The sequence below is a fragment of the Phascolarctos cinereus genome, unplaced genomic scaffold (genome assembly GCF_003287225.1).
Source record: "Phascolarctos cinereus isolate Bilbo 61053 unplaced genomic scaffold, phaCin_HiC Scaffold_3;HRSCAF=262, whole genome shotgun sequence".
Lineage (NCBI taxonomy): Eukaryota > Metazoa > Chordata > Mammalia > Diprotodontia > Phascolarctidae > Phascolarctos > Phascolarctos cinereus.
Genome location: NW_027555736.1, coordinates 182,020,908 through 182,048,383, shown reverse-complemented (window position 1 = coordinate 182,048,383; position 27,476 = coordinate 182,020,908). Strand labels below are relative to the sequence as shown.

The following is a 27,476-nucleotide window of genomic DNA, read 5'->3' as shown; positions in this document are numbered from 1 at the left end:
TGTTATTATTTCACATGTATCTAAAAGAGGACCACCACCACGACCATCATCACAATTAACAACAAAAATAATTTTTAAAAAGCAAAAAAATTTACTAAGATTAGAAGAATTATAATTTTGGATGACTTATGCTATAATAGTCCTTTCAGACATAAGACAGAAATCAAAATTCTAAATTATGATGCTAATGCATTTCAAAATAGAAAACTTAGGAACTTAATATGCAAAGGTACTTTGAAATATAGGTTCTGAGCTATTTAGGTGTTTAATCAAGGAATTGAGTCTAGGCTTTTCTAAGCATATCTATTCCCCTTGCAGCATAACATGACATGGCCTGACATCTTGGTTTTTTCCTGCTTCAAATTCTGCAGCATACAAAATAAATTTATAAATTTAATGTATTTAGAAGTATACTAAATGAAGAATAAACTACTATGTTTTATATGCTATGAGAAGCTTATCTTAATCTACACAAGATTTGTTTGCAGAAGTTAATAAAGATGGAAAAAAAATGGAGTATTTTCTCCTGATAGAAACAAAAACTCCTGATAGCAATCATACCTGAAGAGAGACTGATTAGACAAAATTCTATGTGGCAAAAATTGTACCACATGTATTTAGGTAATTTTCCCCCCTCTGTTCCTTTACTGAAAATAAGTATCCACTTGACACTATGGATGGTACTAAACAGAGCTGAGCCAAACATAATGTTTTTATTTTATTAAAATGTTTTGGCTACCTCTTCAAACTAGCAAAAACTAAGACTTAAAATTCTAAACACTGGTAGCTTATTTTTCCATTTGTAACAGAAATTTAAAACATTTTAAAATCTGAATGGATGAATGAAAAGCAATTATTAAGTTCTTACTATATGCCAAGCATTGTACTAAGTGATGGAACTATGGGAGACAGTACCAGCCCTCAAGGAGCTTATAGTCTAACAAAAGATAACATACATAGGGGAGTGATGGCCAAGGAAATAAGTTATGACCTGAGAAATCACAAACAGGAAGCTCAGGTGACACACCCTTTCCAGAGGAAACGGTAACATTGATATGATTATAATTCTCAGAGCCAGAGGTTTTGGGGAGGTGGGGAGTCAGGCTTACAGAAGCAGCAACAGGGAGGAAAACAGCCAGGATGAAGAGGAGGTTATCTGATTACAAGGAATGTCGAAGCAAGTGACTTCGCTCTCCCGGGCACGGTCTCTGGAGTTCTAGAGCAGGGACGGTAGAGCAATAGCAGGCAAGAGGGCAGAAAATGCCAAACATTACAATTTCATAAGAAAAACAAGTTATATGTATAACCTAGCTTTTCAACATGCCCGGTTTGTCTAACATGGAGCCTGCTGTGTCTTCCACCACGTGGTTGGGTGTAGCGTCCTTGGCACTGTAAATCATTTTGTACATACTTTATATTTGATTTTCTAACTACACGTTGTCCTCCTCCAATAGAATGCAACATCCTTGAGGGCAGGGACTGTTTTCATTTTACTTTGTAAAACTGAATCGAAGGCAGTGCTCAAAGAACTGAACTTAATTTTCAGAGAACCAACCTCCCCTTCTTACTGTCTTCATTCTCCCTTCCCCTATTTTTGAGCTCTCCCTCCACCTTATGATCTCTTCTAACAAAAACATATTCAGCAAATTAATTCACCCTCAAAGTGTTACCCAACCACATACAAAGAGTTTCATACTAAAAAGGAGTCAGGTTGCAAAAGAATCAACTTCTAATACAGGTGAGGAAAATATATTTAGGTATGCTCCCCTCCTAGTCTCCTTCAAATCAAAATAACACTCCACTTACATATGTATAAGATTTTCCCTGGTCCGAGGGTCACTACATATTCAGTCTGCAATAGAGTTTGAATGCTTGGCAGTTCAGCTCGAGAAAGGACTTCAGTGTCCGCTATCTCATCTTACCAGGTAATTTTCTGAATCTTCCTAAGACAATTCAAATGGAAGCAATTAAGTTTCCTGGCATGATGCTGGTATACCGTCCAGCTTTCACACAAACAATGAGGTCCACACAACAGCTTTAAAGAAGCCTAATACCTCTTCTCTCCCACGCTTTCCTTTGGAGCCTACTGAGCTGGCTCTCGCAACATGTGTTAACCTCATCATCTGTGAGTACATCCCTGGAAAATATACAACCATGGTAAGTGAACTTATCCACAATACCTAAAAATTTCTGCAGAGAGCTAGCTACATTGAATGCCAAACATACATTCACCTAAAAAACTATTTCACAGAGAAGGCTCTTGCAAAGTAGGCACTCAAATGGTGATCAGAAGCAGCAATACAAGGACAATCTCAAGGTCTTTCTGAAGAACTCTGGAATCAACTGCATGACAGGGGAGACACTGGCAAAGGACCTCCCAGTATGCTGTGCTCTAAGGGCAAAGCAGACTGCTGTAGTTGAAAAGAGACATAAGATGTGCAAATTTAGAAACATCTCCCCTCCAAATGTTCATAAGGACTATTTGTGCCCTACCTGTAGTAGAGCATTCCTAGCTCCTGTTGGTCTGATCAGCCACAGTCAGACACACTGTATCTTAACTCCAAAATAGTGATATCATTTTGGACAACAACCAACCAACCAATCATATATTCAGTCTAATCTACACCAACTGGTCTTGGCAGAAATAGCTTCTACAGATTTATGATCGACCAATATAAGCACTATAAAGATGTTGTTTTAAGTGAAATTTACCAATAGAAAGCCATCACCCACAAGTTTGTTCAAGTTTACCACACAACAAGAAGTGTTTTGGGTGGAGAGAAGTAAAGGAGAAGGAAAGATGTAAGTGAAAAGCAAAGAGTGAGAAGATAACCTATTTGAATTTCCCTCATGGAGTTTTCTTGAAAACTAAGTACATCAACAGGTGATGAAAGTCAAATTTAATCTGGTTTGTTGGAGAAAAGCGTTAATACAGGCTAAACTCTATATTAATCAGAAATCTAGTAAAAAAAAAAAGTACCAAACCCAATTTTAAATGAATTTTTTTAAAACTAAAAACTAAATATACAACCTATCAAAAAAATTCCATCCTACACTTAAAAGTTAAACTTGATTATCTGCACAAATTATCCATTACACGTTTTAAATTGCAAGTGAGCTTTGCTATTATCATCCATTATGCTCCCCAAACTGCTGCTTCCTATCAGACAGTCACTATATGCTCAGGAAATGGATTTTAATTAGTCTACATAAAATATAATTTAAAAAATAAATCTGCTACAAAATTCATAGCACCTCATATCCAAAAGTAAATGACAAACTATCTCTGCTATAGTACTTTTCTACTAGCAAAAATAATTGGCAATATCTTAAACTTGAGTTGAAGTGTTTGATTTATCATCTATCCAAGTCTAGGCTGGTTATATAAATTGAACAACAAAAATAGATTTCCAGTTAGCTATTCCTTTTTCACTCCTCTGGTAGGTAAAGGAGGAACTGAGTCCTTATAGGTCCAGGATGATCACTTTTTTTTTATATGCCACATATGAAAATATTAAAAGAATAAAGACTTCAGCGCATTAGGTAAACAGACAAGAACTCTCCAGGATAAAAGGGCGTGGAAAAGTTTCTTATTTGGAGCAAGTGCTCACATGGATGAAATCACAGATGATCACAACGATGACTGGTTCATATTTGTAGGGTTTTTTGTTACAAGGACTGTATGTATATTATATTACTTATGATCCTCAATCTTGTGAGACAGGCAAAGTACCACAGGTATAATTATTTCAGATAAGTAAACTAGAGGTCAGAGAATTTAAGTGAGCTAGTCATCTACGGTCACACAGCTACTAAGCAGTAGGGGCAGCATTCAAACCCAGGGTTCTTCAAACTCCAACTAGTACGTGTTTTCCATTATCCCTCACAAAATAATCACAAAACATTAAAACTGGAAGGTACAACTGAGTTAATTTAACACCATGATTTTTATAGATGAAGAAAATGATGCATTTTATATTTAATAAGTATTATTAAGTCACTTGTTCGGCTTATAGAGTTAATAAAAAGATAAGCCAGGACAAAATCAAAGACCCTTACTGACAGGACTCTTTTCACACACCAAATTGCCTCTTCTCCCTCTACTATTATTTACCCAATCTCTTAAACTGCAGAGATAACCTGAAGCTGCACCAAATTCTAGATATGCAGCTATAAGGCACATAAGTTCCTCCCTTGCTTTGCCCTGTAGAAGTAAATCATCAGAATTTCTTAGGCTTTATTTTATTTTAGATTGATATCAGCTTACGAAAGAATCAATATACCCTTAAAAAGGGCTGACTTGAGACAGGCTGTAGGTTACAGTGTGAGAGATCACTGACTCTGTAGTCAAGAGAACCTGAACTCAAATCTCAGCTGTTGCTATATGTGTGGCATAACTAACCACTCTGGCTTCACTTTCCCTAACTATGGAATTCAGAGTTAGACTATAGTCTCTCCCATATCGCCCCCTCCATGTCAAATCTTATAATCATAAGATAAAAGCTTATGACTTCAACTTCACACTTGATCTAAAGGCCCAAATGTTTGCTTTTGATGTGTCACCAAGATTTAATTATTTGAATTTTTCACATTCATACTTCCCTCAATCCCTTTTTCCTAGGCAATTTTTCCATTTTTTCATTCAGTCATGTCCAACTCTCCGTGATCCAATCAGGGGTTTTCTTGACAAAGATAGTTGAGTGGTTTGCCATTTCCTTCTCCAGCTCATTTTACAGATGAAGAAACTGAGGCAAACAGGGTGAAGTGACTTGCCCAGGGTCACACAACTAGCAAGTGTCTGAGGTCAGATTTGAACTGCAGGAAAATGAGTCTTCCTGACTCTGGGCCCAGCACTCTATTCACTGTGCCACCTAACTGCCCCAATTCTTCCATACACACACATCTTTGAATTTCTTACTTCAAAGTTATGCAAATAAGGGCAAATATGATTTAAATCAAACACAAACTACTATGTAATTCATCAAACATGTAATATATGTGGGTACAATTTTACAATCCTACATATTTTTTCACAAATAAGATGAAAATGAATTTCCCCCTAGAAGTTTTAAACCACTGATTTATTGATTCCCTTCTCCCCTCCATCCCTGGTTTTACAAATACTGTATATCAGAAAACTGAATAATGAAAAACAAATATTTTTGTACATTTAAACATGCCCATTTCATTATTTTCAAATCCGCTTCCACTAGAAAACAGTATCTTAAAAACCCTGACAATGTTTCACTTGGTCAATCAGGCCATTTCTTTGTTACACGTATGTGCGCATTTTATATACTTACTACATAGGAAGAAGAATTTCATTACAATATTCCCTAACAGCTTCTCTTAGAATTGTTCCCACATAAGATTTTCCCTTTTATTAAATTATTTTCTCACAATATCACAAGTCAATGAAATTCACATTAAGAAATAAATCCTCTAAAGTTTCTAGAATATTCTGAGACCTCTTTTGGTCTGTCCTACCTTACAGTCATTACGACCCTTTCTTTCTGGTAGAACCCCCAAGAGTGTTCATCTATTTACTTGAATGAAATTGATATGCCACTTCACAAACTTGTGGACTAGCTTTGGCAGCTTTGGGCAACAATATTACCCCTTCCCTTGTATAATGCTTCAGTTAATGAAAACTGCAATTTCTCAAATTTCATTTGATCTTCACACAGTCTGGTAGGTAGGGCAGATGCTGATCATTCCTATTTATAGGTTAGGTGACTTGCCTACAGTCACACAGCCATTAAGTGGTAGAGCTAGAATTCAAACTTGTCTTCCAGGTTACAAGTCTTGTGCTTTAACTAAGCCATTATGCTTAAACAATTTTTTTTTTAAAATGTGAAAATACAAATGAGAACTAAAATGAACTATCTGGTGTTTAATGGCATCTTCAAAAAGACGGTCTCTAGTTCCTTCCTACTTTTAAAACTCTTACTATCTTTTCTACCTCTTCTAGACTAGTATCTGCCAATTGCTAGGCAGACCACTATCAACAGATGGCAAATTTTAATCCTTAAAACCTAAACTTAAAAGTCCTGACTCCTTTTCTATATATCTTACTCCTATAATCTCTAGCCTCTGTTTCCTTTCTCCTCAGTTTACTGCATTCCTCTATGTTTTCCTCTCTACCAGCTAACCATCAGCAAAAAAGCCTGTGGCAAAGTATTTATATATTTTAGCTATCCATAAAATTCATTTGGATTGAGATTATGTAGCACTTAGCTTAATTTCATTCAAATGGTGGCATGTTTCTACCAAAGTCTCACCCTTACCTTCTAACCCAGCCCTTCCACATTAAGGTAACCAAAAACAGTTATTCCCATCCAAGAAACAAAGTTCCTTCTTACTCCCAATTCCTATCCCAAAAATGACTCTGCTTTACTACAAGTATACCCCCAGAAGTCAAAAAGCAGGCCTTAAATAGCAGGGGGAAAAAAAGTTTTTGACAAGTTTAAGGGAAGGATCTGGCAACAGCAACAACGTGGTCCTGACTATTCCTGGAAAAGATTCAAGGAGACACCTGGGCTAGATGATGGAGCTAGGCATAATACAGGCAATGGTGAAGGTGGAAGGGGCCATGGCAATGGGAAGCTACCCCCAGGGAAAGGGTTATTGCCTTGTCTGGGGATAGGGTTGTTTTGGAATGGTAATCTAGGAACACTATCGGGCCTAAAGAAATCTGCTGTAGGTGGTACTAATTAGTAGTTAGAGGGAAAGCATCTTCTACTAACTCTTCCCTCTATGTCCTTTTTTTTCCTCTCACACTTTCAACTTGTCACAATAAAGAATTACATTGTTTTATTTTTTATATTTACTCTCTTCTTTGTTCTTAAATTTAAAAGTGTCTTTACTCTTTTTTTAAAGGTTCCAAAACCCAGTCCTGAAATAAGATGATTCTCCTTAACCCTTATTAAAATTAGCCTATAAAATACCTCATTCAGATGAGACCCCTGTCACAGATCATGGGCTGTGATAATCAATTTATAAAAATTTTCTTTAAAAATTAAATTACAAATGTCAAAACTGGAAGAGATCTTGGTGATCATCTAAATTCAGGGACTGTCAATCTTTTATTTTTTAAAATTTTTTTTGACTGTCAAACTTTTAAGGGATAAATATTATTTGGTAATATTATAAAAATAGTTTTTGAGGAGATTTATGTACCATGTACTCATTCCTACACTAAAATCTGACAAGGAGAGTACAATCTTTTCTAGGTGCTATTAAACTGGAAAAACTTTGAATGTTATTCTTGGAACAGAAGATGTCTGACTTCAGGACAAGCTTAACTGTAGGTGTTACCTAAGACAGTCCTGGAACTACTACTCTCATCACTCTATAGGAATCTCTCTTGGTAATCTCATTAACATCCATGAGTTCAATTATCATCTCTATGAAGACGATTCCTAGATCTGTATTTCTAAATCTAGTTTCTCTTCACATCACTAAATGCTTTTTAAACACCTCAAATGTTATGTCCCACAGACATCTAATTACTCTCAAACTCCCCTCTTCAAAATTTCCATAACAACCGTACCACCCTCCTCCCAGTCACCTGTAGTCAAATCCTGTTGATTCTACCTTAACAAGTTCATTCTCCTTTCTCCACTTAACTACCACCCTATTTCGCGGCTGTTCTCCTCTCATGGACTTCTGAAATAGCCTAACTGGTCTCCCTACCTCAAGTCTTTCCCTACTCCAATCCACCACCAATATAATTTTACTGAAGTTTATTTCTGGATATATCAACCCCTCCCCTAGCTCCCAACCCTCTCAAGGAATTCCTTTGGCACCCTACTACCAGAAGGAAACGATAAATTCTTTGTTTAGCATTAAAAGCTCTTTAGGCCTCTTCCTACCTTTCCAGTATTCTCAAACTTTACGCCCCTCTACCCACTTTATGTTCCAACAACCCTGGCCTATTTGCTATTCCTCAAACACGAAACTTCTCCTACCTCTGCACTTTTGTATTGAGCTGGCATTGCCTATCAGCCCACACTCTTTGTTTCCTGACTTCCTTTAATGCTCTCCTCAAATCCCACCCACTCTAGGAAATCTTTCCAGCTGCTAATGCTTCCTCCTCTGAGACTGCCTTCCATGTACAGTGTGCGTATCTTATTGTAGCTGGTTTATTTACCTGTTACCTCCTCAATTAGAATGTAAACTTCTTGACACTGGGGACTAGGCTTCTGCCTTTCTTTGTATTCCTAGAACTTAGCAACATAGTTAACACACTGTAAGTTCTTACTAATAAATCCTTGTTGACTTGAACCAAATTCAGAGGCTCACTATCAGAAGACTGGCCACAAAAAGACTTTTTTTTTTTTTGCTTATAGCAACTCAGAAAGAATTGCCCATAAAAGCATAGTATAATAATCTGTATCAGTGGAGAAGGCAGTCACACAAATCACAATGTGTCAATAATCACTTTTTCAACTTTTGTTTGAAAAGATTTTAATAACCCCGCAAGTATTATGTTTTAATTCAACTTATATTTATTAAGCTCCTATTTAATTGAAGGCACAATTTTATTACTTTATTTACTCAAGTTAATACAATGAAATGACCAAATACTAATTATTATTTCCAAAAAGGCACTTGTTAAAATGCACAGGTGCCCTAGGAACAGAAGGCAAAAGCCTGATAAGCTTATAGCCTTCCCTCATTAGCACATTATTACCAGTTTATAAGATAAGTTAATTGTTACCTTGGAAAGGTAACAACAACTATTTATTAAGTGCCTATTACAAAGACTAAAAAAAAAGGAGCAAAGTACATTCTATTGGGTGCATGCCACATATACACAGCTAAGAAAATATAAAGTATACCAAGTAAATAAAGTAATGGCACTAACAACTTGGAGTGGGGTGGGAGAAGCTCAGGAAAAGACAATATAGGAGTGAGCACTTGAGCTGAGCTTTTGTTTAGTGGATTTTGATGACTTTTTGTTTTTAAAATCCCCCAATGTTCCTCTTGCCTCACTCCCACCAAGGCATCCCTCATAATAAAGAATAATAAAGAGGGGGGAGGAATCCAGCAAAACTAATCAACATAACTAAAAATTTAACATTCTAAATATTTCACAATTCATGAGTTGAATTGTGAAAGGAACTAGGTAGAAGTGAGAAAGGAGAACATTTCAGACTCTGAGGAAGACGAATGCCAGGCATGTTGTTCAGTTGTTTCAGTCATGTTTGACTTCTTCATATGCTTCTTTGGGGCTGTCTTGGTATAGATACCTGAGTGGTTTGCCATTTCCTTCTCCAGCTCACTTCACAGCTGAGGAAACTGAGGCAAACAGGGTCAAGTGACTTGATCAGGGTCACACATGTGACTGAAATAGTAAGTGTCTGAGGCCAGATTTGAACTCAGGAAAATAAGTCTTTCTGACTCCAGGCCCGGCACTATCAGCTGCACCACCTAGTAGCCCTATGTTGGGCATGACTGAATGTGGAAGGAGAGGAATGTGAAAAGAAATATGAAAAAAAATGGCTGGGACCAGATTACAGAGAATTTTAGATCTCAAAGAGTAATTATATTTTACCCAAGAGGCAATGGTGTGCCCAATGAAGTGATGATCAGATCTATTCTTTGGCAGTATCTACCTGGCAGCTATTTGAAAGAGGGGATGAAGAGGGGAAGAGTCTGAAAGCAAGAAAACCTATTAGAAAGCTTCTGTAAGAAGACATGATGAGGGCCTCAACTAGGGTGATAGCTAAGTGAACAGAGAAAATGGGATAGATGTGAGGTGTGGTGGAGGTAGAAAAAGACAAGACATGCCAACTGACTAGATATGGAGAATGAAAGAAACTCTGAGGTTGCAAACCTGGCTAACTGGACTGATATCCTCCACAGAAATAGGGAAATATGGTGGGATAGGCTTAAGAGGAAAAGGTAACTTACAGTTTTGAACATGTTGAGCTTGAGATGCCTGTGGGATATCCAGGTGGAGATGATCAAGGTAATGTAAGGCTGGAGTTCAGGAGAGAGAGAAGGCTTAGGTAAGACTCGGAGATATATACATAGAATTGAACCCATGGGAGCTAATCAGATCACCATGAAAAGAAATAAGAGGGAGGGGGAAAAATGGCATAAGACACAGCCTTAGAATATATCCGAACTGCGGCACATGGATGGTGATCCAGCAAAGGGCACTGAGGAGTGGTCAAACAGAAGTAGAACCAGAAAGGCCAGTAACATAAGACCCTGGGAAAAATGTCCAGGAGGAAAAAAACAATCAACAGTGTCAAAAGCTGCAAAGACAAAAAAGATGACTAAGCATAGGCCCCTGAATTTAACGATTAAAAGGGAGCTGTTACTAAGAGCAGTTTCTGTCAAGAAGCAGAAACTGAAGCAAGATTTCAAGGGGTCAAAAAGTGAGATTTTTCTAGGAGTTTGGCCGTGAAAGGGAAAAGGAAGTATTGGATGAGAGCTTGAGGAGATAGAGGCAAATGAAGGTAATCTCACAGATGGGATAGATCTGAAGATATTTTTAGGCGTCAGGAAAGAGTCAGGGGTTAAAGAGGGACTAAAGATTAGAGCTAGTTTGATAATTGAAGGGGCAAGCTCCCAGAGGGAATTAAATCAAGACCACAAATAAAGAGATTGGTAGTGGCAAGAGAGGCCACTTTAAAACGAACAGAGGGTCTTTGAGGAAAGAAAACGGAGAGATGGTAGTTGAAAGGGAGCTTGAAACAGCATCTGAAATATCCACTGTGGCAAGCATGGTAAAAAGTCAATCAGAGAAAAAAAAAGTCAATCAGAGAAGAGAAAAAAGATTACTAAAAAGTAGTGAGAACCCAGTTAAGATTAGATACAAATGTATAGGGGACTCAGACAGTACTATTATATCTTTCAACAGCACTTAAGCAGAAGCTGAATGGGGGTGGGGGTTGGCAAGTCATAAGGAAAAGAAAGCACAGGAAGGAAGGAGTCCAGCCTTGAGGAGATAAGGCAGACAGGAAGTATGCCAGCAGCAAGGAATCAGGTCAATGACTAAGGTTATGTAGCCCAAGTGGGACAACCTAATGGCGGCTCAGTGCTTTGGGCAGCAGGGAATGAGTACAGAAAGAAATGGTTTCTAAGCCTAAAATGCATTTCCCTCCAAGGCTAGGGGTTCCTTTTATGTGTGTTCTATATCAATATGTACTAACAGGAAGAAACTAGTATTATGAAAGAACTGTCAAGTCAAACTGATTTCCAATCCCTCACCTAATCTAATACCCCAAACCAATCACTCAGCTAGCAATAGTTAGAGGAATTGGGTCCGTGTCTAATGATCAGTTTGATACCTTATCTTAGTCACAGACCAAATAAATGACAAACCAGAAATCCAGCACAATTTGCACTTAAGTAATAATCTCTAGCTCAAGATGCCATGATATTTTTGAATGTATCTAATTCTTCAAATAGGAAAACATTCAAGTTTAATATTTAAACTAGAGAATAATAGTTTCATATACTATACATTCACATATAAAACACAATTTTAAAAAATCTACCCTAAAGAGGCCTTTGATTTATAAAGAACTTTAAGGGCACTTCATAATAGGTTTAACAATTAAATATCACTCTCAGAATTTTCTTACAGATAATTCTTATTCATCAAAATATATAGTTTCTGAATGAAAGGACTATGTTATCAATCACTACAATTACTAATGTATCATCTATAGTGAAGAAGTCATAAATTTTATTAAAGCAGTTCTCTAAAAATTAACAGTATTATAAGGTTCTTAACTACCATTCAATGAGTTCAGCCTAAATTTAGGATGGGGTACCTCAAGCCTATGAGCTAAATCTTATCTACAGCCTAATTTCATCTAGCCTACTGGGAAAGAACAAAGAAGTGATCTCATTTACACCTACATTTGCAAAAATGCTATAATCCTGACAAGTCTTTAGTGACTATACTCAAAGCAATTTTAATTGGTAGTGTTACTCCCATGAAAACAGACTCATCTCTTTCTGTAAATGAGATCTGAAACTACCCACTTTTCCAAACTAGGAAGCAGACTTATTTTTGTCTTTGTTATTCCAGGTTAGTACACAATAGGCACTTAATACATGTAGAAATGAATCAACCTTTGAAGGCAGGCTCTAGTGGAGAGTCCTGCACTTGGTCCTGGTACTACTATTTAATGTTTCTATCAATCACACAGAAAAAGGGACAGAAAAAAAGTGTTTTTCAAATTTGTAAGACAAACTAGATAGACAGCTAACAAACTAGATCAAAAAGGCAGGATCCAAAGAGATAATTATGTTGCAGAACATTAGGCTAAGTCAAATAAGTTGAAATTGAATAGGTATATAGGTATAAATCACAGAACTGCAGTATTTCATAGTTGGAAGGGACCTAAAAGGCTAATCTAGTTCAACCCATACCTGTAGAGGAATATCTTCCTATATCATGCCAGACAAGTGATCATCCAGTCTTTCCTTAAGGACTAGTATTAGGGAAACCCATTTCTCAAGGCAGTCCATTCCACTTTTGGTATCTGTTAGAAAAGTAAGCTTTTCCTTGTTCTTCTTGTTCAATCGTGTCTGACTCTGCATGATTCCCTGGACCACAGCATGCCAGGCCCTTCTATCCCCCACTATCTCTCACAGACTGTCCAAGTTCTTGTTTGTTGTGTCTATGACACTATCTATCCACCATACCCTCTGCCATCCCCTTCTCCTTCTGCCTTCAATCTTTACCAACACCAGGGTCTTTTCCAATGAGTTTTGTCTTCTCATTATGTAGCCAAAGTATTTATGCTTCAGCTTCAGTATTTGACCTTTCAGTGAATAGCCTGAATTAATTTCTTTAAGTATTCACTGAGTTGATCTCCTCACCGTCCAAGGGACTCTCAAAAGTCTTCTCCAGCACCATAATCTGGAAGTGTTGATTCTGTAGGGCTCAGCCTTCCTTACCGTCCAACTCTCACAGGCATCAACTGCTTATCTGAGATTGTTGATATTTCTCCTGGCAACCCTGATTCCAGCTTTGGATTCATCCAGCTTGGCATTTTCCGTGATGTACTCTGCATACGAGTTAAATAAATAAGGTGACAATATACAGCCCTGTCACTCTCCTTTTTCAATCTTAAAAGGATCAGTTGTTCCATGTTTGCGTCTAAGTGTTGCTTCTTGGCCCACATACAAAGTTCCTCAGGAAACAAGTAAGATGATCTGGTACTCCCATCTTTTTGAGGACTTTGCTACAATTTGTTGCGATCCACACACTCAAAGGCTTTACCATAGTCAATAAAGTAAAAGTTGATATTTTTCTGGAACTTCCTTGCTTTCTCCATAATCTAGCTTTTCCTTAAATCAAACCTGTAACTGCTTGTTGACAACTTCCACTTATTGCTCCTAATTGTGTCCTCTGGACAATTTTTTAAAAATTTTATTTAATTTTTAAGAAAATTAATAAAAAAAATTTCTCCCTCCCACTTAGCCCCCTATTGAAAAAAGAAAATATCCTTGTAATAAGTATGCACAGTCAAACAAAACAATTCCCTAAACTAGGAATGTCTCAAATTGGCCATATCCAAAACACACATCTCTATCTGCATCCTGAGTCCATCACTTGTCAGCAGGTAGGCAACATATTTCAAAATGGCTCTTCTGGGATCACTGTCAGTCCCTGTGTTGCTAAAGAGTTAAGTCTTCTGAAGTTATTCGTCTTTATAGTTGTAGCTACTGTAAAAATTATTCTGATTCTTCTCACTTCATTGTTTCAGTTCATACAAGTCTTTCCAGGCTTGCTCTCTGAAATTTTCTTCTGGGTGAAGTATTACACTTGGGGTTAAAAATATCGGTCTCACAAGAAGAAATTTGGGAAGGGATGGCGCTAGATAGCAGTTTGTGCAAAAAATAACAAGTTTTAGTACTCTGCAAGCTCAATAAAAGTCAACTGAGTGATAATGTAGACAAAAAAGCTCATGGAATTTATAAGTTGCATTAAAAGAAGCATAGTGTCCAGGAGGACAGAGATAGTTCTATTGTACTGTTCTCATTAGACCACATTTGGAATGTTCTGTTCAGTTCTGGGCACATTTAGGAAGACTTATGCTAAGGTGAAGGGCCAAACAGTGAAAGGTCACAAGATCATACCCACGTGAGATTTGGGAGAATGAACTGGGGATATTTAGCCTAGAGTAGATTAATTAAACTTTTGGGGGGAGAAATGATAGCTGTCTTCAAGCATTTAAAGGGCTGTCATATGCAACAGGGATCAGACTTACTCTGCTCAGCAGAAGTAAGAACAATGGATGTAAGTTGCAAAGAAGCAAATTTAAGTTTAATTTGAGGAAAAACTTAAAAATTACAAGTGTCCAAAAAATATAACACACTGCTTCTGGAGATACTGGGTTACTCAAATCAAGGACCATGAGTGAGTGTTTCCCCTCAATTGAGGTCTTTAAAAAAAGACCCGATAACCATTTGTAAGGTATATTGCAGATGGGATGGATTCTTGTCCAAGCATGCATTGAACTGGATGCCCTGCTCTAAGTTTTATGAAAAGAATTGGGGAAGGAAGGACTTTTAATATTTTAATGCAGAAAGCCTTGCAGGATGTTTAAAAAAAATCTTCATAAGAAAATTTTCATCAGTTATTCCTACTAAATCAAGAACAGAGATGATCTATGGAACATAAGTTTCAGAAACCCAAAGAAAAATATGGCCCATAAGATAGGAATACAGAAAAATCACTTTTCTTTTAGATTCAATTTATTTCAATTTAGTTCCCAGGTCAATGATTCAATGTTAAATTACATTAATTCTTTTTTTAAAAAATATAACTGTTTTACATGACTTCACATGTATAATTGACAGCATATTTATTATATTTATTAAAGGCAAGTGCCTTTTCAATGAGTAGGAGGGAGACTGGAAGGAGGAAAACTGAACTCAAAATGTAAGAAAAAATATTAAAAATAAACATAACTCTAGTCAGACTGTAGGTCCTTCATTAGTCCATGATCTTTGGATCACAGGCTTTGTTATATCTCTATTTGGATTTCTAGCACCCAATAAGTTACCTTCTACATTGTATATGCTTACTTAACGAATATTTGTTGAAATGAATAGTTTGTGCTCCCATAATTTGAGGGTGAGTAAAACAGTTAGAGGGGTACCCAAAAAAGGATCTTGTTAACCTTTAATTGAAGGCATGATAGGGGAAAGAATACCAATTTAGGGGGCTTGGATTAAAATCTTATTTCTAACGCTTCTTTGATGTCTCCATAGAAGGAGCATTCATTCTGAGCTTCAGTTTCCTCATCTTTAAAATAAGGTTAATGCTTGCACTACCAAACTTTACAGGATTGTTGTGGAAAACATTTCATAAAATTTTAAGGCCCTATATTAACATAAATTATTGTTTTTTAAAATTCTAATATCTTAAATGACATACACGTAAAAGTAAAATATTTTTCAATGTAGTACTAAAGTGAAATACAGTAGAAAAAGTTCATGTCTCTAGCTATCATGCTTGATTTTTTAAGAATTAAATGCACAACTCTTACTGGATCAATTATTATGAATTGCACAGATAAACTAAGCAATTCAGAAAAAGTGAACTGCAGAAAAAGTAAAAACATTTTTTCTGATTGTTTTACTTGGTGACAATAAGTGAAGTATGGGAACTGGTTTAATGTTAACATATTCTTCTCAGAACTGCTCAAGTTGGTATTTACAACTAACAGCTCCTCCTGCGCACTTATTCAACTCTTACTCATCTTCTTTCAAGCCAGTACCTACATTCATGATGCTGGATAGCTCTCCATTTGTAACATATAACCAATGCAATATATATTCATATGCTGCTAAGTCCAAAAAACAGGTCTCAAAGCCCCAAATTCTAATTATAAACCTTAATTTTCCCCATCTTTAGCTCAGTCTTAACTTCAAATTAGTTATTCAATCAAATTACTACATTTCTGCTTGTCTTCAATTTGCCTAAATTCCTAAACAATTAAAGGAGCAAACACATCCATCAATCAGACATTCATTAGAACCAGCTCTGTGTCTGAGGGGATGCTGGGGATACAAAGAAAAGTGAAAGTCCCTATCCGTAAGGAACACACGTATAAGGAAAACAAAAGGTAAAGGGCTAGGAGAAGAGGAAGCAGAGAGTAGAACATTGTGCACTAAAATTAGCAAACAGGCCGTTTTGTTTGGTATATGAGAGAGTGATGGGAAATAAGCTTGGAAAGGCAGAGTAGAGCCAGTCTCTACTTTAAACAACCAAAGATTGTTTAAAGATAATTAGTTTATCCATAGAGCAAGGGTTCTTCACCTTTTTTGTGTCGTGAATCCCTCTGGCAATCTGGTGAAACCTATGGATTCCTCAGAATAATGTTTTAAGTAAAGGGAAAGCTAAATTTCAGTCAGAGGGAGTAAAAATTAAGATGTCACTGTTTTCCTACCCAAGTTCATGGGCCCCTGAAATGGCCCCGCCCCTTGGGGTTCCACAGACTTCAAGTTAAGAACTCTTGCCCAGACACATTTGGGAGAAGCTGAAGGGTGAGGGAATAAATATTTATATAGAACCCACTATGTACCAGGCACTGTGCTAAGCAATTTTACACATATTATTTCATTTGCTTCTCCCAACAGCCCAGCAAGGTAGGTGTTATTATTATCCCCATTTTACAGCTGAAGAAATGGAGTCAAACAGGTTAAGTGATTTGCCCAGGGTCACACACTACTAAGTATCAGAAGCTGCACTTGAATTCAGATCTGAGCTCTATCCATTGCCTCACCTAGCTGATGTCTCTTGAGGACTCTATCAGACCTAATGCTTTGGGCAAGTACAGACGATGGATTGAAGAAGGGAGATAGGACGCAGAGGGAGACCAATCAAAATCTATTGCAAATAAAAATTTATTAATAAGGGGCAGGTAGGTGACACAGTGGATAGAGCACCAGCCCTGGAGTCAGGTGGACCTGAGTTCAAATGTGGCCTCAGACACTTGACATTTACTAGCTGTGTGACCCCAGGCAAGTCATTTCATCCCATTGCCTAGCCAAAAAAACAAAATTAATTATTAGTGCCCCGCACTAAATTAGGTACTAACTTGTTACACAAAACATATCAACAGTTTTCTCAAAAAGCTAATCATACCATATCTGGTGTTTGAAGGCAACCTAGTATTTTAAGGTTTACCAAGTGCTTTCTTTAAAACAGCTTTTCTGAAGTATGTAGAGTGAGTACTATTAACCTCAATTTACAGATGAGGAAACTGAGGCTTAGAGAGGAAAAACGACTTGCCCATCCACAGTAATAGAATTAAGAAGCACCAGGGCCAGGATGTGAACCCATATCTCTTGAATGTTAAGTGCACTGACCTTTCCAAACTACCTATCAAATGGCTAAAGTATCAAGGGACAAATGGGTACATTTTATGCCAATAGTCAGCTGTGAGCTCAAAGGGTTGGGCTTGGTGAGCAATACAATACCACTTACTTTTCATATATAACATTTTTTTATTATAGGAACTAGAGAAGAATTCCCCTACATGATCCCAAACTGGAAAATGATTAACAGATTTCAAGTCTACCGAGGCTATAGATGATTGGAATTAAGATATTAGTCCTTTTTCTCTGGCTTTGATTTTTTTGTTACTAACAATTGGTAGCCTTTAAATTGTCAAACCTACTAACCTCTCCTTCTTCTCTGAGTAGTCCAAAGAATTAAGCAATTCTAATTTTCCTAACCACCGGCAATCTCCTGTAATTTGGCGGCTCTAAAAAAAAAAGTCTTGAAAGTGATACACTCAATTTTTAGACATAGTTGTCAATTCATTATATAAAGTTTGACATACAAGAGAGGAGTAGGAAGACAGCTCTATCTTTTGCTCTTTGTAGGAAGTTTATCATTTTTTGTCCTAGTCCAAGGATATCAAGTACATGCCTAATTATTACAATTTTACCTGACAAATGGTTTTGTTGGACTTTTTTGGGTGGGGGGCAAGTTATTTTTTATCAGAGAATGGGCAGACCATTACACAGGCTCTCTGTTATTGATAAAAGGCAGGTCTACACAGGCAAAATATAAAAAAAAAAAACCCAAAACAAAAACCATTTTGGGTCTAAATCCAAGGTGATCTTTTTTAAAAAATTATGTTTAAATTAAGTAAAAGCTTTTTTAAGATCCTATATCCCTATTCAAGTGTTGGGGATCAAGCATTTGTTCCCAGAACTGGGCACAGGGCTACCTAATGTAACAACAGGATCAATCAACTAAGTCTGAAAGCTTGAAAGTGACCATTTTATGCATGTGAAAATGCAAACTGATCTGAACACACAGAAAAGTGAATTGTAGCAAGTTTTAAAATATACCTCATAATAAACCAGAAAAATATGAATTGAAATTGGCAAAAATTTAACGACAATTTATCACTAAATATTTCCCAGAGATTTCAGTTACTCTTCACACCCTCTAAAGGGAAAGCATTTTTTTCTGCCATAAAATGCACAATCATTAAAAGAACATAGGAGTATATATCTAGAGTCGGTAGGAAGTTTAGAGGTCATTAAGGCCAACCCCCTCATCAAAGAGATGAGGAAACTGAGACTCGGAGAAGTCACAGGACTTCCCTAAGGTCACACAGTTACAGAGCTAAGGTATCCTGAATCCAAATCCAGCATTTTCCTTCCAAAGCACAATAATGCCTCAAGTAAAATGTTTGCTTTAGAAAACATGGTTCAAGCTACTTAGATTATACTATCAAGTACATTATATTGAGAAACTTAATTCTAATCAATTGCAAATAATGCTCATATTACAAAACTTCCATAGATTTTATCAAAGAAAATGCAGGACTAGCAAGACTACATCGCTCTTGGCTATAATATATCAGATAATCTAATGCTTAACATTCCAGCTAACTTTTGAAAAAAATCTATCCTATGAACACTAAAATGACAAAAACAGGGTAAATGTATCCTATCCAGTGGCAAAGCTTAAATATTACCTAACATACTTTAAGCAGGAAATCAAAATAGAATTTACTAAGTTAATTAGCAAAACATTTTACTTCTGAATATTGTTACTTGAAATAATTTCTTTAAAATTAATGTTTATCAACTTGTAATTTTATATGTGGGTAGATTTTTCTAGTGCTTCAAGTACCTCAACCTTTTGAGAAAAACTGCCGTGTTTTATTCCATAGCATTCATTTACACACACCATTATAGGCTTGCAGTTATCATTCATTAAGAAAAATTAGAAAGCTAAATTTTAGGTGTGATTATAATAAAAATGCATAATCTAAGATAACAAATGTAGTTTTCATTCTTATTTCCTCAATGTAATCTTTTTCTTTTAAATCTGGTTTGCTATTAACACAATGCTTTATGTATACAGTACATACTCAATAATTAATCATTTTTAAAATAACCAATCCATTCCTAGAGATACAACTCCAAATTGAAGAAGCGTGGTATATCTGATGAAAAAATTGCAGAATGAGGCCTTTAGAGGCTTCAACTACAACCTAGCACTATTCTTACTAGAGAAGCTTAATGGTTTACCAGTGATAGGGGGTTTATCCTCACCTTGTTAAGCTGAGATCTAGGCAAAAAGGAAAAAACTCTAAGTGCATGGTTTCCTATTATAATTAAATCCTTGGCCTTGTTGGCTTAACACCTATTTAAGTTCCCACAAATAATGAAATCTATGTTTCAAAGCAGTGTTTTGGAAACAACAACAAAACACCAAGGCTTTTTCCTTTTGCCTTCTACCTAATCGTTTTTTTTCCTTATTTACAAGTAGAGCACAATACTGTATCATTCAGTCATTTAAATATGCTCTTTTAAGTTAAAGATAACCTACAACTTTTCAATTAGCTTACTTGAGTATAAATATAAAATACATTCTAGAAAAACTGAATATCACAGTTAACATTATTCATTCCCAGTCAATGTTACTGTCCAGGAGAAAAATATTTACTTGAAGCATACATCCTTTTCTAAAACAGAATACAAAACCTCCAGGTTTATTATCAAAATATAGCACATCTTTCTCATTTTAATATGAAAGGATACAGTGTCATTTGTCCTATTAACATCAGTATTATAAAATGGACTAAAGAATAGTTATAGATCTAGACAAGTTTGCAAAAGCATTATTCTAACAAGACTTAATATAGATGATGTAACTTCTAAATATTCTTCTATTACATGGCTTAAATATTTTTAAATATTTAATGTTAAATACTTAGTACCTAAATATTTCAAGTTTAAGGGTCAAATTATTTTTAATTCAAAATACTTCAAATACTGAAATAAGATTAAACAATTGAGAATATTCTTTAGCTTATGTAAACTGTCAGTATTAATATGACTAACCCGATTAATACTGTATTTATGCTTTCCACTTGTCCTCAGGACACCAAAAAAGAATTCCTATTTTCATTACTAAAGATACATTTATGTCAATCCAATTCTATGACTTGCTTTTCTATTAGTTATTGCCAAAAAGGAAACTATTTTTACATCTAAAAACATGGCCTTGGTTAAGCAAAAAGTCTTTCCCCTTTCCTAAAATTCAATTCGATGTTTTAGTTTAAATTGCTTGTGCGGAGACCCTCCAACATAAAAAAAAAAACCCTCTTTGGGTAGCTCGATGGTTTTCCTCCAGAAGCATTCCCTGAAAAAGATTTTTTGAGTCTCTCACAAAACAGGTCTAATCTACTAAAGGCTGAGAGACAGTGCACTGCACTGTGAATGGACAGCCAGGTATTTTATGAATGGAGTAGATCACGTGATGCCAGCACCTCCCCGAACTGATATTTCCCACATAACTGTGTCAACATGCAGTGAACAGGGGTGGTTGTTTTGTGTGTGTGTCTGTGTGTGGGTTTTGGTTTTTTTTTATTTCACCTAAAATTTCAAATTCTCTTTACTTCTTCAATTCAGATATTTTCTTGGGAGACACACACCCAGAGACTCGTACTTATTTCCTTGACAAATGCTTTCAGAATGTCCAAGGTGGTGGTGGTTTAATTACTTTTTATGAATGAAGATTGTGCTATGCAAATAACAGCGATTCACAAAAAGAGACGAAGAGAACATGGCGGCGACTTCTGCTTCTTGGCTGCACTGACACTGCAGCAGTCCACCTTCTACACCCGCTAAGCAGAAGCGGGAGCTTTTTTTTCCCTCTAGACTGCTGCTTGCTATTTCTCAAGCTATTTCGTGCTTTACAGGCCTCAAGGTTTTTAAGAGCTTGAAAATCCTCTCTCCAAGAGGTTTGTGCTGAGGAATGCATTTTTTATTTAAAGGAATCTGTCTTAATGACAATTCTCCCACCCTATTACTACTTCTGCCTGAAAACAAAACAAAAATTGAACTAAAAAAATAGGCAAAAAGTGAACTTCTAAAATTAATGACAAGATGATAAAATTTAGCAGAGAATTTTCAGTCTCTAACAAAGAAAATCTATCTCTTCACTTCATCACCAAATCGCCATGCATCAGTTGTTGAAAGATTTAAATGTCAAAAATACTACTTTGGCAAACAGAAGAAGTGACCAAATAAGTACAGCCTTAACCCACGACAGCTTGTAAAGAAAAGTTAATGAATGAGATCATCGACATGTTCAGCAGTGTAAATATTGTTAAACCATTCGTGCTTCCTTTTAGGTCTGCTGACAAGAATGTCCTAAAGGGATACCATTCAAAGAAAAAGAATCCTGGAGTCTATCTCATTGATAGAGTTATAAAATCTAAGTCTAAAAGACAGACGAAACAGCCCTAATAGAGCCCTTCCTGTTTTCTCTTACTTCATCCTAAAATTGTTCAGCATCTCTCCCCACCCCCACTTTTTTAAAAGTACCTTATAGGTAGATCTTAAGAAAGAAAAAAGGGGGGGGACGACTTAATCTCTATTTAGTCACTGACTCATCCAATTAAGATTCAGGAGCAGTTTGCTGCAGGATGGTGCTCCCACACATGAGTTTCCATGTGAAATAGCTATAAAGGGAAAAGGATGAATGTTCTAGATGTGTGCGTGTCGGTGTGCTTGGAGGGGGGAGTGAGGAAACAAACAGACCAGTTCTTCCATGCACTTCAACCTCACCTCTCAAAGCATCCCAACTCATGCATTCTCGTGGTGGGGTTGGGGGGGACCCTTACCTCAAAAGTCAAGACAACCTCCCCCGTCCCCCAAAAGGAAACCAGTTTAAAGAGAAGGGATGGGAGGGTTGGGGGGAATGTCCTCTCCCCCTCCCCCCAATCCCCATCCAATCTCCCCACGCTCCCCCCCCAGCCCCAAACTCTCGTGGGGTGCAGGTGGGCAGGCAGCCTTCATTCGGGCGCCAGGGGCCGGGGACATAAGGGGCTCGCTTACTCTTGGTCAGAAGTCGCCGTCTCCTCGCTCATTTTTCCCTCACCGTGATCCGATCTGGAGATGGAGGAGCAGCAGCAGCAGCGGCGGCGGCGGCGGCAGGAGGCGGAGCAGGAGCGGCAATAGCGGCGGCGGCAGCACCGAGGGGCCGGAGGCAGCGGCCGGGGGGGCACGGGAGGAGCGGGTCAGGGACCTCACCATGGTGGACACCTCCCCCGGAGCGGCCCCCCCCTCCTCCCCTCCCGGGAACCCCGGCCGCCCCGCGGGGGGGCGGCGGCCGCGGCCACAATCTCGGCGGTGGCGGTGGCGGAGTCGGTGTCGGCTGCCGACCTCGCTGCCCGCTGCCCGCCACTCGTTCCGGGGGTCACAAGTGGCGGCGGTTCCGCGGCGCGAGTCTAGCTCAGGCACGCGGGCTGCCGAGCTCGGGCTCCGCGCGGCGGCGGCGAGCCCACCCCACCATCACCCGCCTCTCCGGGCGGCGGCTTCGCTCCTCCGGGGGCTGCTGGGCAGGGCAGGGTAGAGCGAGCTGGGGTCCCCGCGGTCGCGGCGGATTCCTCTAGACACGATCCAGCGGCGGGGACTCCTCCAGTGCCGGGGGGGTGGGCGGGAGCAGGGGGGGAGGTGAGTGCGTCCGGGAGTGTGAGAGAGAGTGGGGGGAGGGAGGGAACGAGGGCGAAGCGCCCCCACCCAGCGCGGGGCGGGGGAAGAGCGAGGGGCGAAAGGAGGGAGGCGCCGACGAGGGCCCCCCCAACAGGGCACCCGGTCCGAGTTAGGAGTCTGAGAGGAATGGGAATCGGGGGCGGTCCGAGCCAGTGCTCAGCAGAGGTTCCATGGACTAGCTCCCTCTCTCTCACTCGGGAAAGGGGGGCGGGGACGAGAGGCTAGCAGGGGGGGGGAGCGGTGGGAGGGCAAGGGGGAATCACCGGAGGGGAGGGGAGGGGAGGCGGCGGAAGCACGCACGCCGCCCGCTCCTTCCGCAGCTGCGGCCGCGGCCGCCGAGGATTGACTCCCAAAGGCCCCCCGCCGGGGGACGACGGACAAGAAGTAGTCCCTCGCGACTTCTCTCGTGGCTGCGTGCTCGTCCCGGGAGAGAGGAGTTTGGGGGGGGGGAGGCAAGCGAAGGGCTGGAGCCCCGAAGTGGTGTAGGGCGGGCGAGAAAAGAGAGAAAGGGGGTACGGGGGAGGGTGGGGAGGAGAAAGGAGAACGGAGAACCTGAGCCTCCGGGAGAATCACTGCAGCCCGCAGCCGTGCGCTGCCGAGCAAGTTTCAGCAAAGTAGTTCCCTCCTCCCTTCATTTCTCAAATCGTTGTCAAGTCACTTGGGTTGGGGAAATGGGGGCGGAGGGATATATTGGATAGCCCACTCCTCGTGTGTGTGTCTGTGTGTGTGTGTCTGTGTATGTGTATGTGTGCAAGTGTGTGCGCGTGCATGCGCGCGCTCCAAACTCTTGGCACTTGGAGGAGGGAGGGAGGGAAGGGGGGGTAGGTCCATGCACTGGGAGCTGCTGGAGGGTGTGCATTGTTGCAGCACGTTGCTACTCCATGTGGAAGTTGCAGGCTGTTTGAGGAGCAAAACATACGTTGTCTTGCGGCATAAAGGGGAGAGCTAAACTATTCAGTAGATTAACACCCCCCCCCCGCTTTTTCTTCTGGCGCTAGGAACGGAACTGGCTTGAGTTTATCTTCAATTGGTGGGGGCGAGAGGGAGGGACCATGCAAACAGCACCGCCTACTGTTGTTGGGGTAGCATTGCTTGTAAGCACCCCCCTTCGTGTTTCAATCCCCCAGGACATAGGAACTCTGGTGGTTGTTGCAACGCAAGGAATATCGGTACCGAGCATTCATCCCAGAAGGTTAAAGTGGTTCTTAATGGAAAACTGGGAAGGCAGTTCATTGAAGCCTACAGTGGGCGGGTTGCATGAATCTGGCACAGTTAGAAGTACAGGAAGTAACTGGCGCTGCAAGAATGAGGTTGCATAACTGCAATACAGGAGATACCCCTATCGCATAAACGGATTCAAATGTTGGAAGACTGATTACTGGATAGGGAGACGTGGAGTTGATATTGTTACAGCACAATGCTTGCATTCATCCCAAAAAGTTTATGCAGAGAACCTGATGTCGTGCTAAAGGCCCTCCATCCTGCTCTTCACTCCATTAATTCCATTATCACCTTCAGTACCTAGGAAATTTATACATTATCTAGACTTGGGAAATTAATCTCCACAGTTTATAACTTTCTGACTAGCTTCCTGGAGATCGTGGTCTCCGAGTATGGGTAGTGCTTTCTAAATGTGCCTGAGGTTGTGCAAGTCAGGTGGTTGCTGCTCCTATTAGCTAGGAAGGTTCAATATGTAAATGAAAGAGTGAAAGGGACGAAAGGCTGCTACAATCCCAAAGCTAGTAAGTTTTATTTCCTTTCCTTCTCTGATCCCGACTGTTGTATATGAGAGCATTCTCGATATTTTTCTGCATGTAATTTATATAATTTACATTTAGACCTGGAAGTGTGTGTAAGGGTCCTCTAGGCCAATACCCTCAATTAACAGATGAGGAAAGTGATACCCATAAAGGCCATGACTTGCCCAGTGTCACAGTGATAGAGCTGGGGTTTGAAACCAAAACCCTGTAACTTTTTGCCACAGCATCAAGTAAAATCCTTGCTCAGAAGAGAATGTTACTGTTCATTTCTGCAGGGCTGTCTTTGTTCAGTCCTGCAGAGGGGATTCTAGGGGTAAGCAGCAGACAAGATTTAATTAGCAGAGGGAGGAATTGGCTTATAATCATGCTGTTGTCCTTCTAAAGTGTTGCCCTGGAAAACCTCCAGCTGTGAACATTGCACCTGGTTCTCACCTCCAGGCTAAATCCACTACTAATATTCACTAGCTGGCCCTTGCCCAAGGTATAAACCCTTTTACAGGTAGGAAGGACCCCTAGGGAATCATGGTGGCCTTCAAAAGACACTCCTCTCTTAAAGTAGACTAGTACACAAAGTCCTCTGGCAGCAGGTAGATACTTGTACTCAATTAGGGCAAAAGTTAGGCTTCCACCCATTACAGTTCTCTATGAAGCACAAGAAAAAGAAATCTTTTTTTTTAAAGATTTCCTACAGTAAATATAAGAGAGAGGCTGTGAAAAGGGTGTAGAATTTGATCAAGAGTTCCATTTGTTCCTTTACTCCCTTCCAAGGAGACGTAGTCACCAAGCAATTTGCTGCTTTTCATCTGTTCCTCATTAACATTTACATGATGTTTGGGGTCAATTCTTGACTCTTTATAGTTCAGCACCTTAAGTGGATTGTGAGCTCCTTGAGGGCAGGAACTGTCTTTTGTATCCCCAGGGCTTAGTACAGTGCATGGCATATAGTAGGTGCTTAATAAATGTTTGTTGATTGATAGGCACCCTCTTGCATAGTTCCCTGAGAGTTACTTTAAGTCCAATGAATATTGTGGGTTTAGAACCATAGCTCACAAATTCCCACAAATGTGCTTCTTTTGCTGACCGACTGGAAGATATTAGTTCAAAGCAAACAACAGCATAAAATAGATTATGAAAAATATTCCACCAACCTGTGCTCTCCCTTGATTTCCACTGAGGGAAAGTAGATCATAACAGCACTTACCTCAGGGTTGCTGTGAGCATCAAATAAGATATTATTTGTAAAGCCCTTAGAACTATTTCTAGCATGTAGTAGGTGCTTACTAAATGCTGGTTCCCCTCCCCTCTTGTATAAGAAATGGAAAAAATTGGGGCAACCAACATGACTGTTCCCCTTCAGAACTTCCAGTGTCCTCTTGTGATATCACCAGGCAAGCTCCATTCTCTCTGCTGATCTAAAGTCCTCTGCTTATCTCTGTTGAACTGCTCTCTGCTGCCCACTACTGGGGCGTTCTTCAGTTGTGACCCCATTTAGGGTTTGTTGGCAAACATACTGGAGTGGTTTGCCGTTTCCTTCTCCAGCTCATTTTACAGATGAGGAACTAAGGATTGAGTGACTTGCCCAGAGTCACACAGCTATAAGTGTCTGAGGCTAGATTTGAACTCAGGAAGAGGAGTCTTTCTGACTCCAGGCCTGGCACCGTAGCTGTTGTACCTCCTAGTTTTCCCTTTTACTACCAATTGCTGGTTAGGTCTTTGTTAAATTGCTGTCTTCTACTGATCGTTGGAAGAGCCTGTTAGCTGTTTTAGCTCATAGCCTAATGGCAGGCACCTTTTGGTAACGCCCAGCCTAAATCTGTTACCTGGAAAATCTCTTAAATATTTTAAAGCTGACTTTTGAATTCTCTCTGTTTCTGTCTTGCTTGCTGTTCCATTAGCCTAGTCTACTATCTCACTTGGAGTTAGACAATCTTTTCAATTTCTTTCTACCTCCATAATGCTATTTGGGATTCATGCACATCTCACGCCAGGGATGAACTCCCAAAATTTATCCTACGTTAAATTACTAAATCGTTTCCCATTTTTTCCCTGAAAAATCCTGATGTTCCAAACAATCTAAATAGAGACTCTAAAGATGGGAGACGGGAAGGTCCCACTTAGAATTCAAAATAAGTTCGTATTAACTATGAGATTGCCCCTATGAAGGTATTAGGGGAGAAGTGAGATAGGTGGGAAAACAAAGGAAATTGGGCTTTTCTTAATCTTCTCTCTCGCTTATCCTAACCCTGACCTAGACCTGCTTCAACAACCCTTCAGTCCCTTCTCCCTTCCCCCATCTCCAGTCCTAGGCGCTTTCCCTTTCACACATATTCACCACCATCTTCCTTCACACCCTATTCCTATCAACCCATGTGATCTCTTCACAATTCCCCCATCTCCTTTCTCCAGTTATCCCCAAAACTCATATCCCACTTTTTTTCCCCTTCTACCACCCAATATGATTTTTACTTACACCCATCAAATCCCCCCTTTCATTCCTTTTCTGACCTGTCACTCCTCCCCAATCCTCCGTGCTTTGCATACAAACCCTCTACCACCTTCCCTCAAGCAGGGTCTGACACACACAGAAAGGCAATATGGTGGAGTGAAAAGAACACTATATTTGGAGTGAGATTACCTAGAACTGAATCCACTTACTATCTAAATAACCCTGGCCAATTCACAACTTCTTCATCTGTAAAA

The 27,476-nt window shown here is 39.3% G+C and overlaps 1 protein-coding gene across 1 annotated transcript in view; it reads right to left on the bottom strand.

Annotated features, from left to right (window-relative positions):
- The window catches only part of SPRED1 (sprouty related EVH1 domain containing 1), a 137,874-nt gene extending 115,319 nt beyond the window's left edge, over positions 1–22,555 (bottom strand). Inside the window, exon 1 of the mRNA XM_020990953.2 lies at positions 22,360–22,555. Within this exon, the coding sequence (XP_020846612.1) occupies positions 22,360–22,391 (32 nt within the window). The 5' untranslated portion in view covers positions 22,392–22,555. The remainder of the gene's footprint in view (positions 1–22,359) is intronic.
- Positions 22,556–27,476: the final 4,921 nt, after the last annotated feature.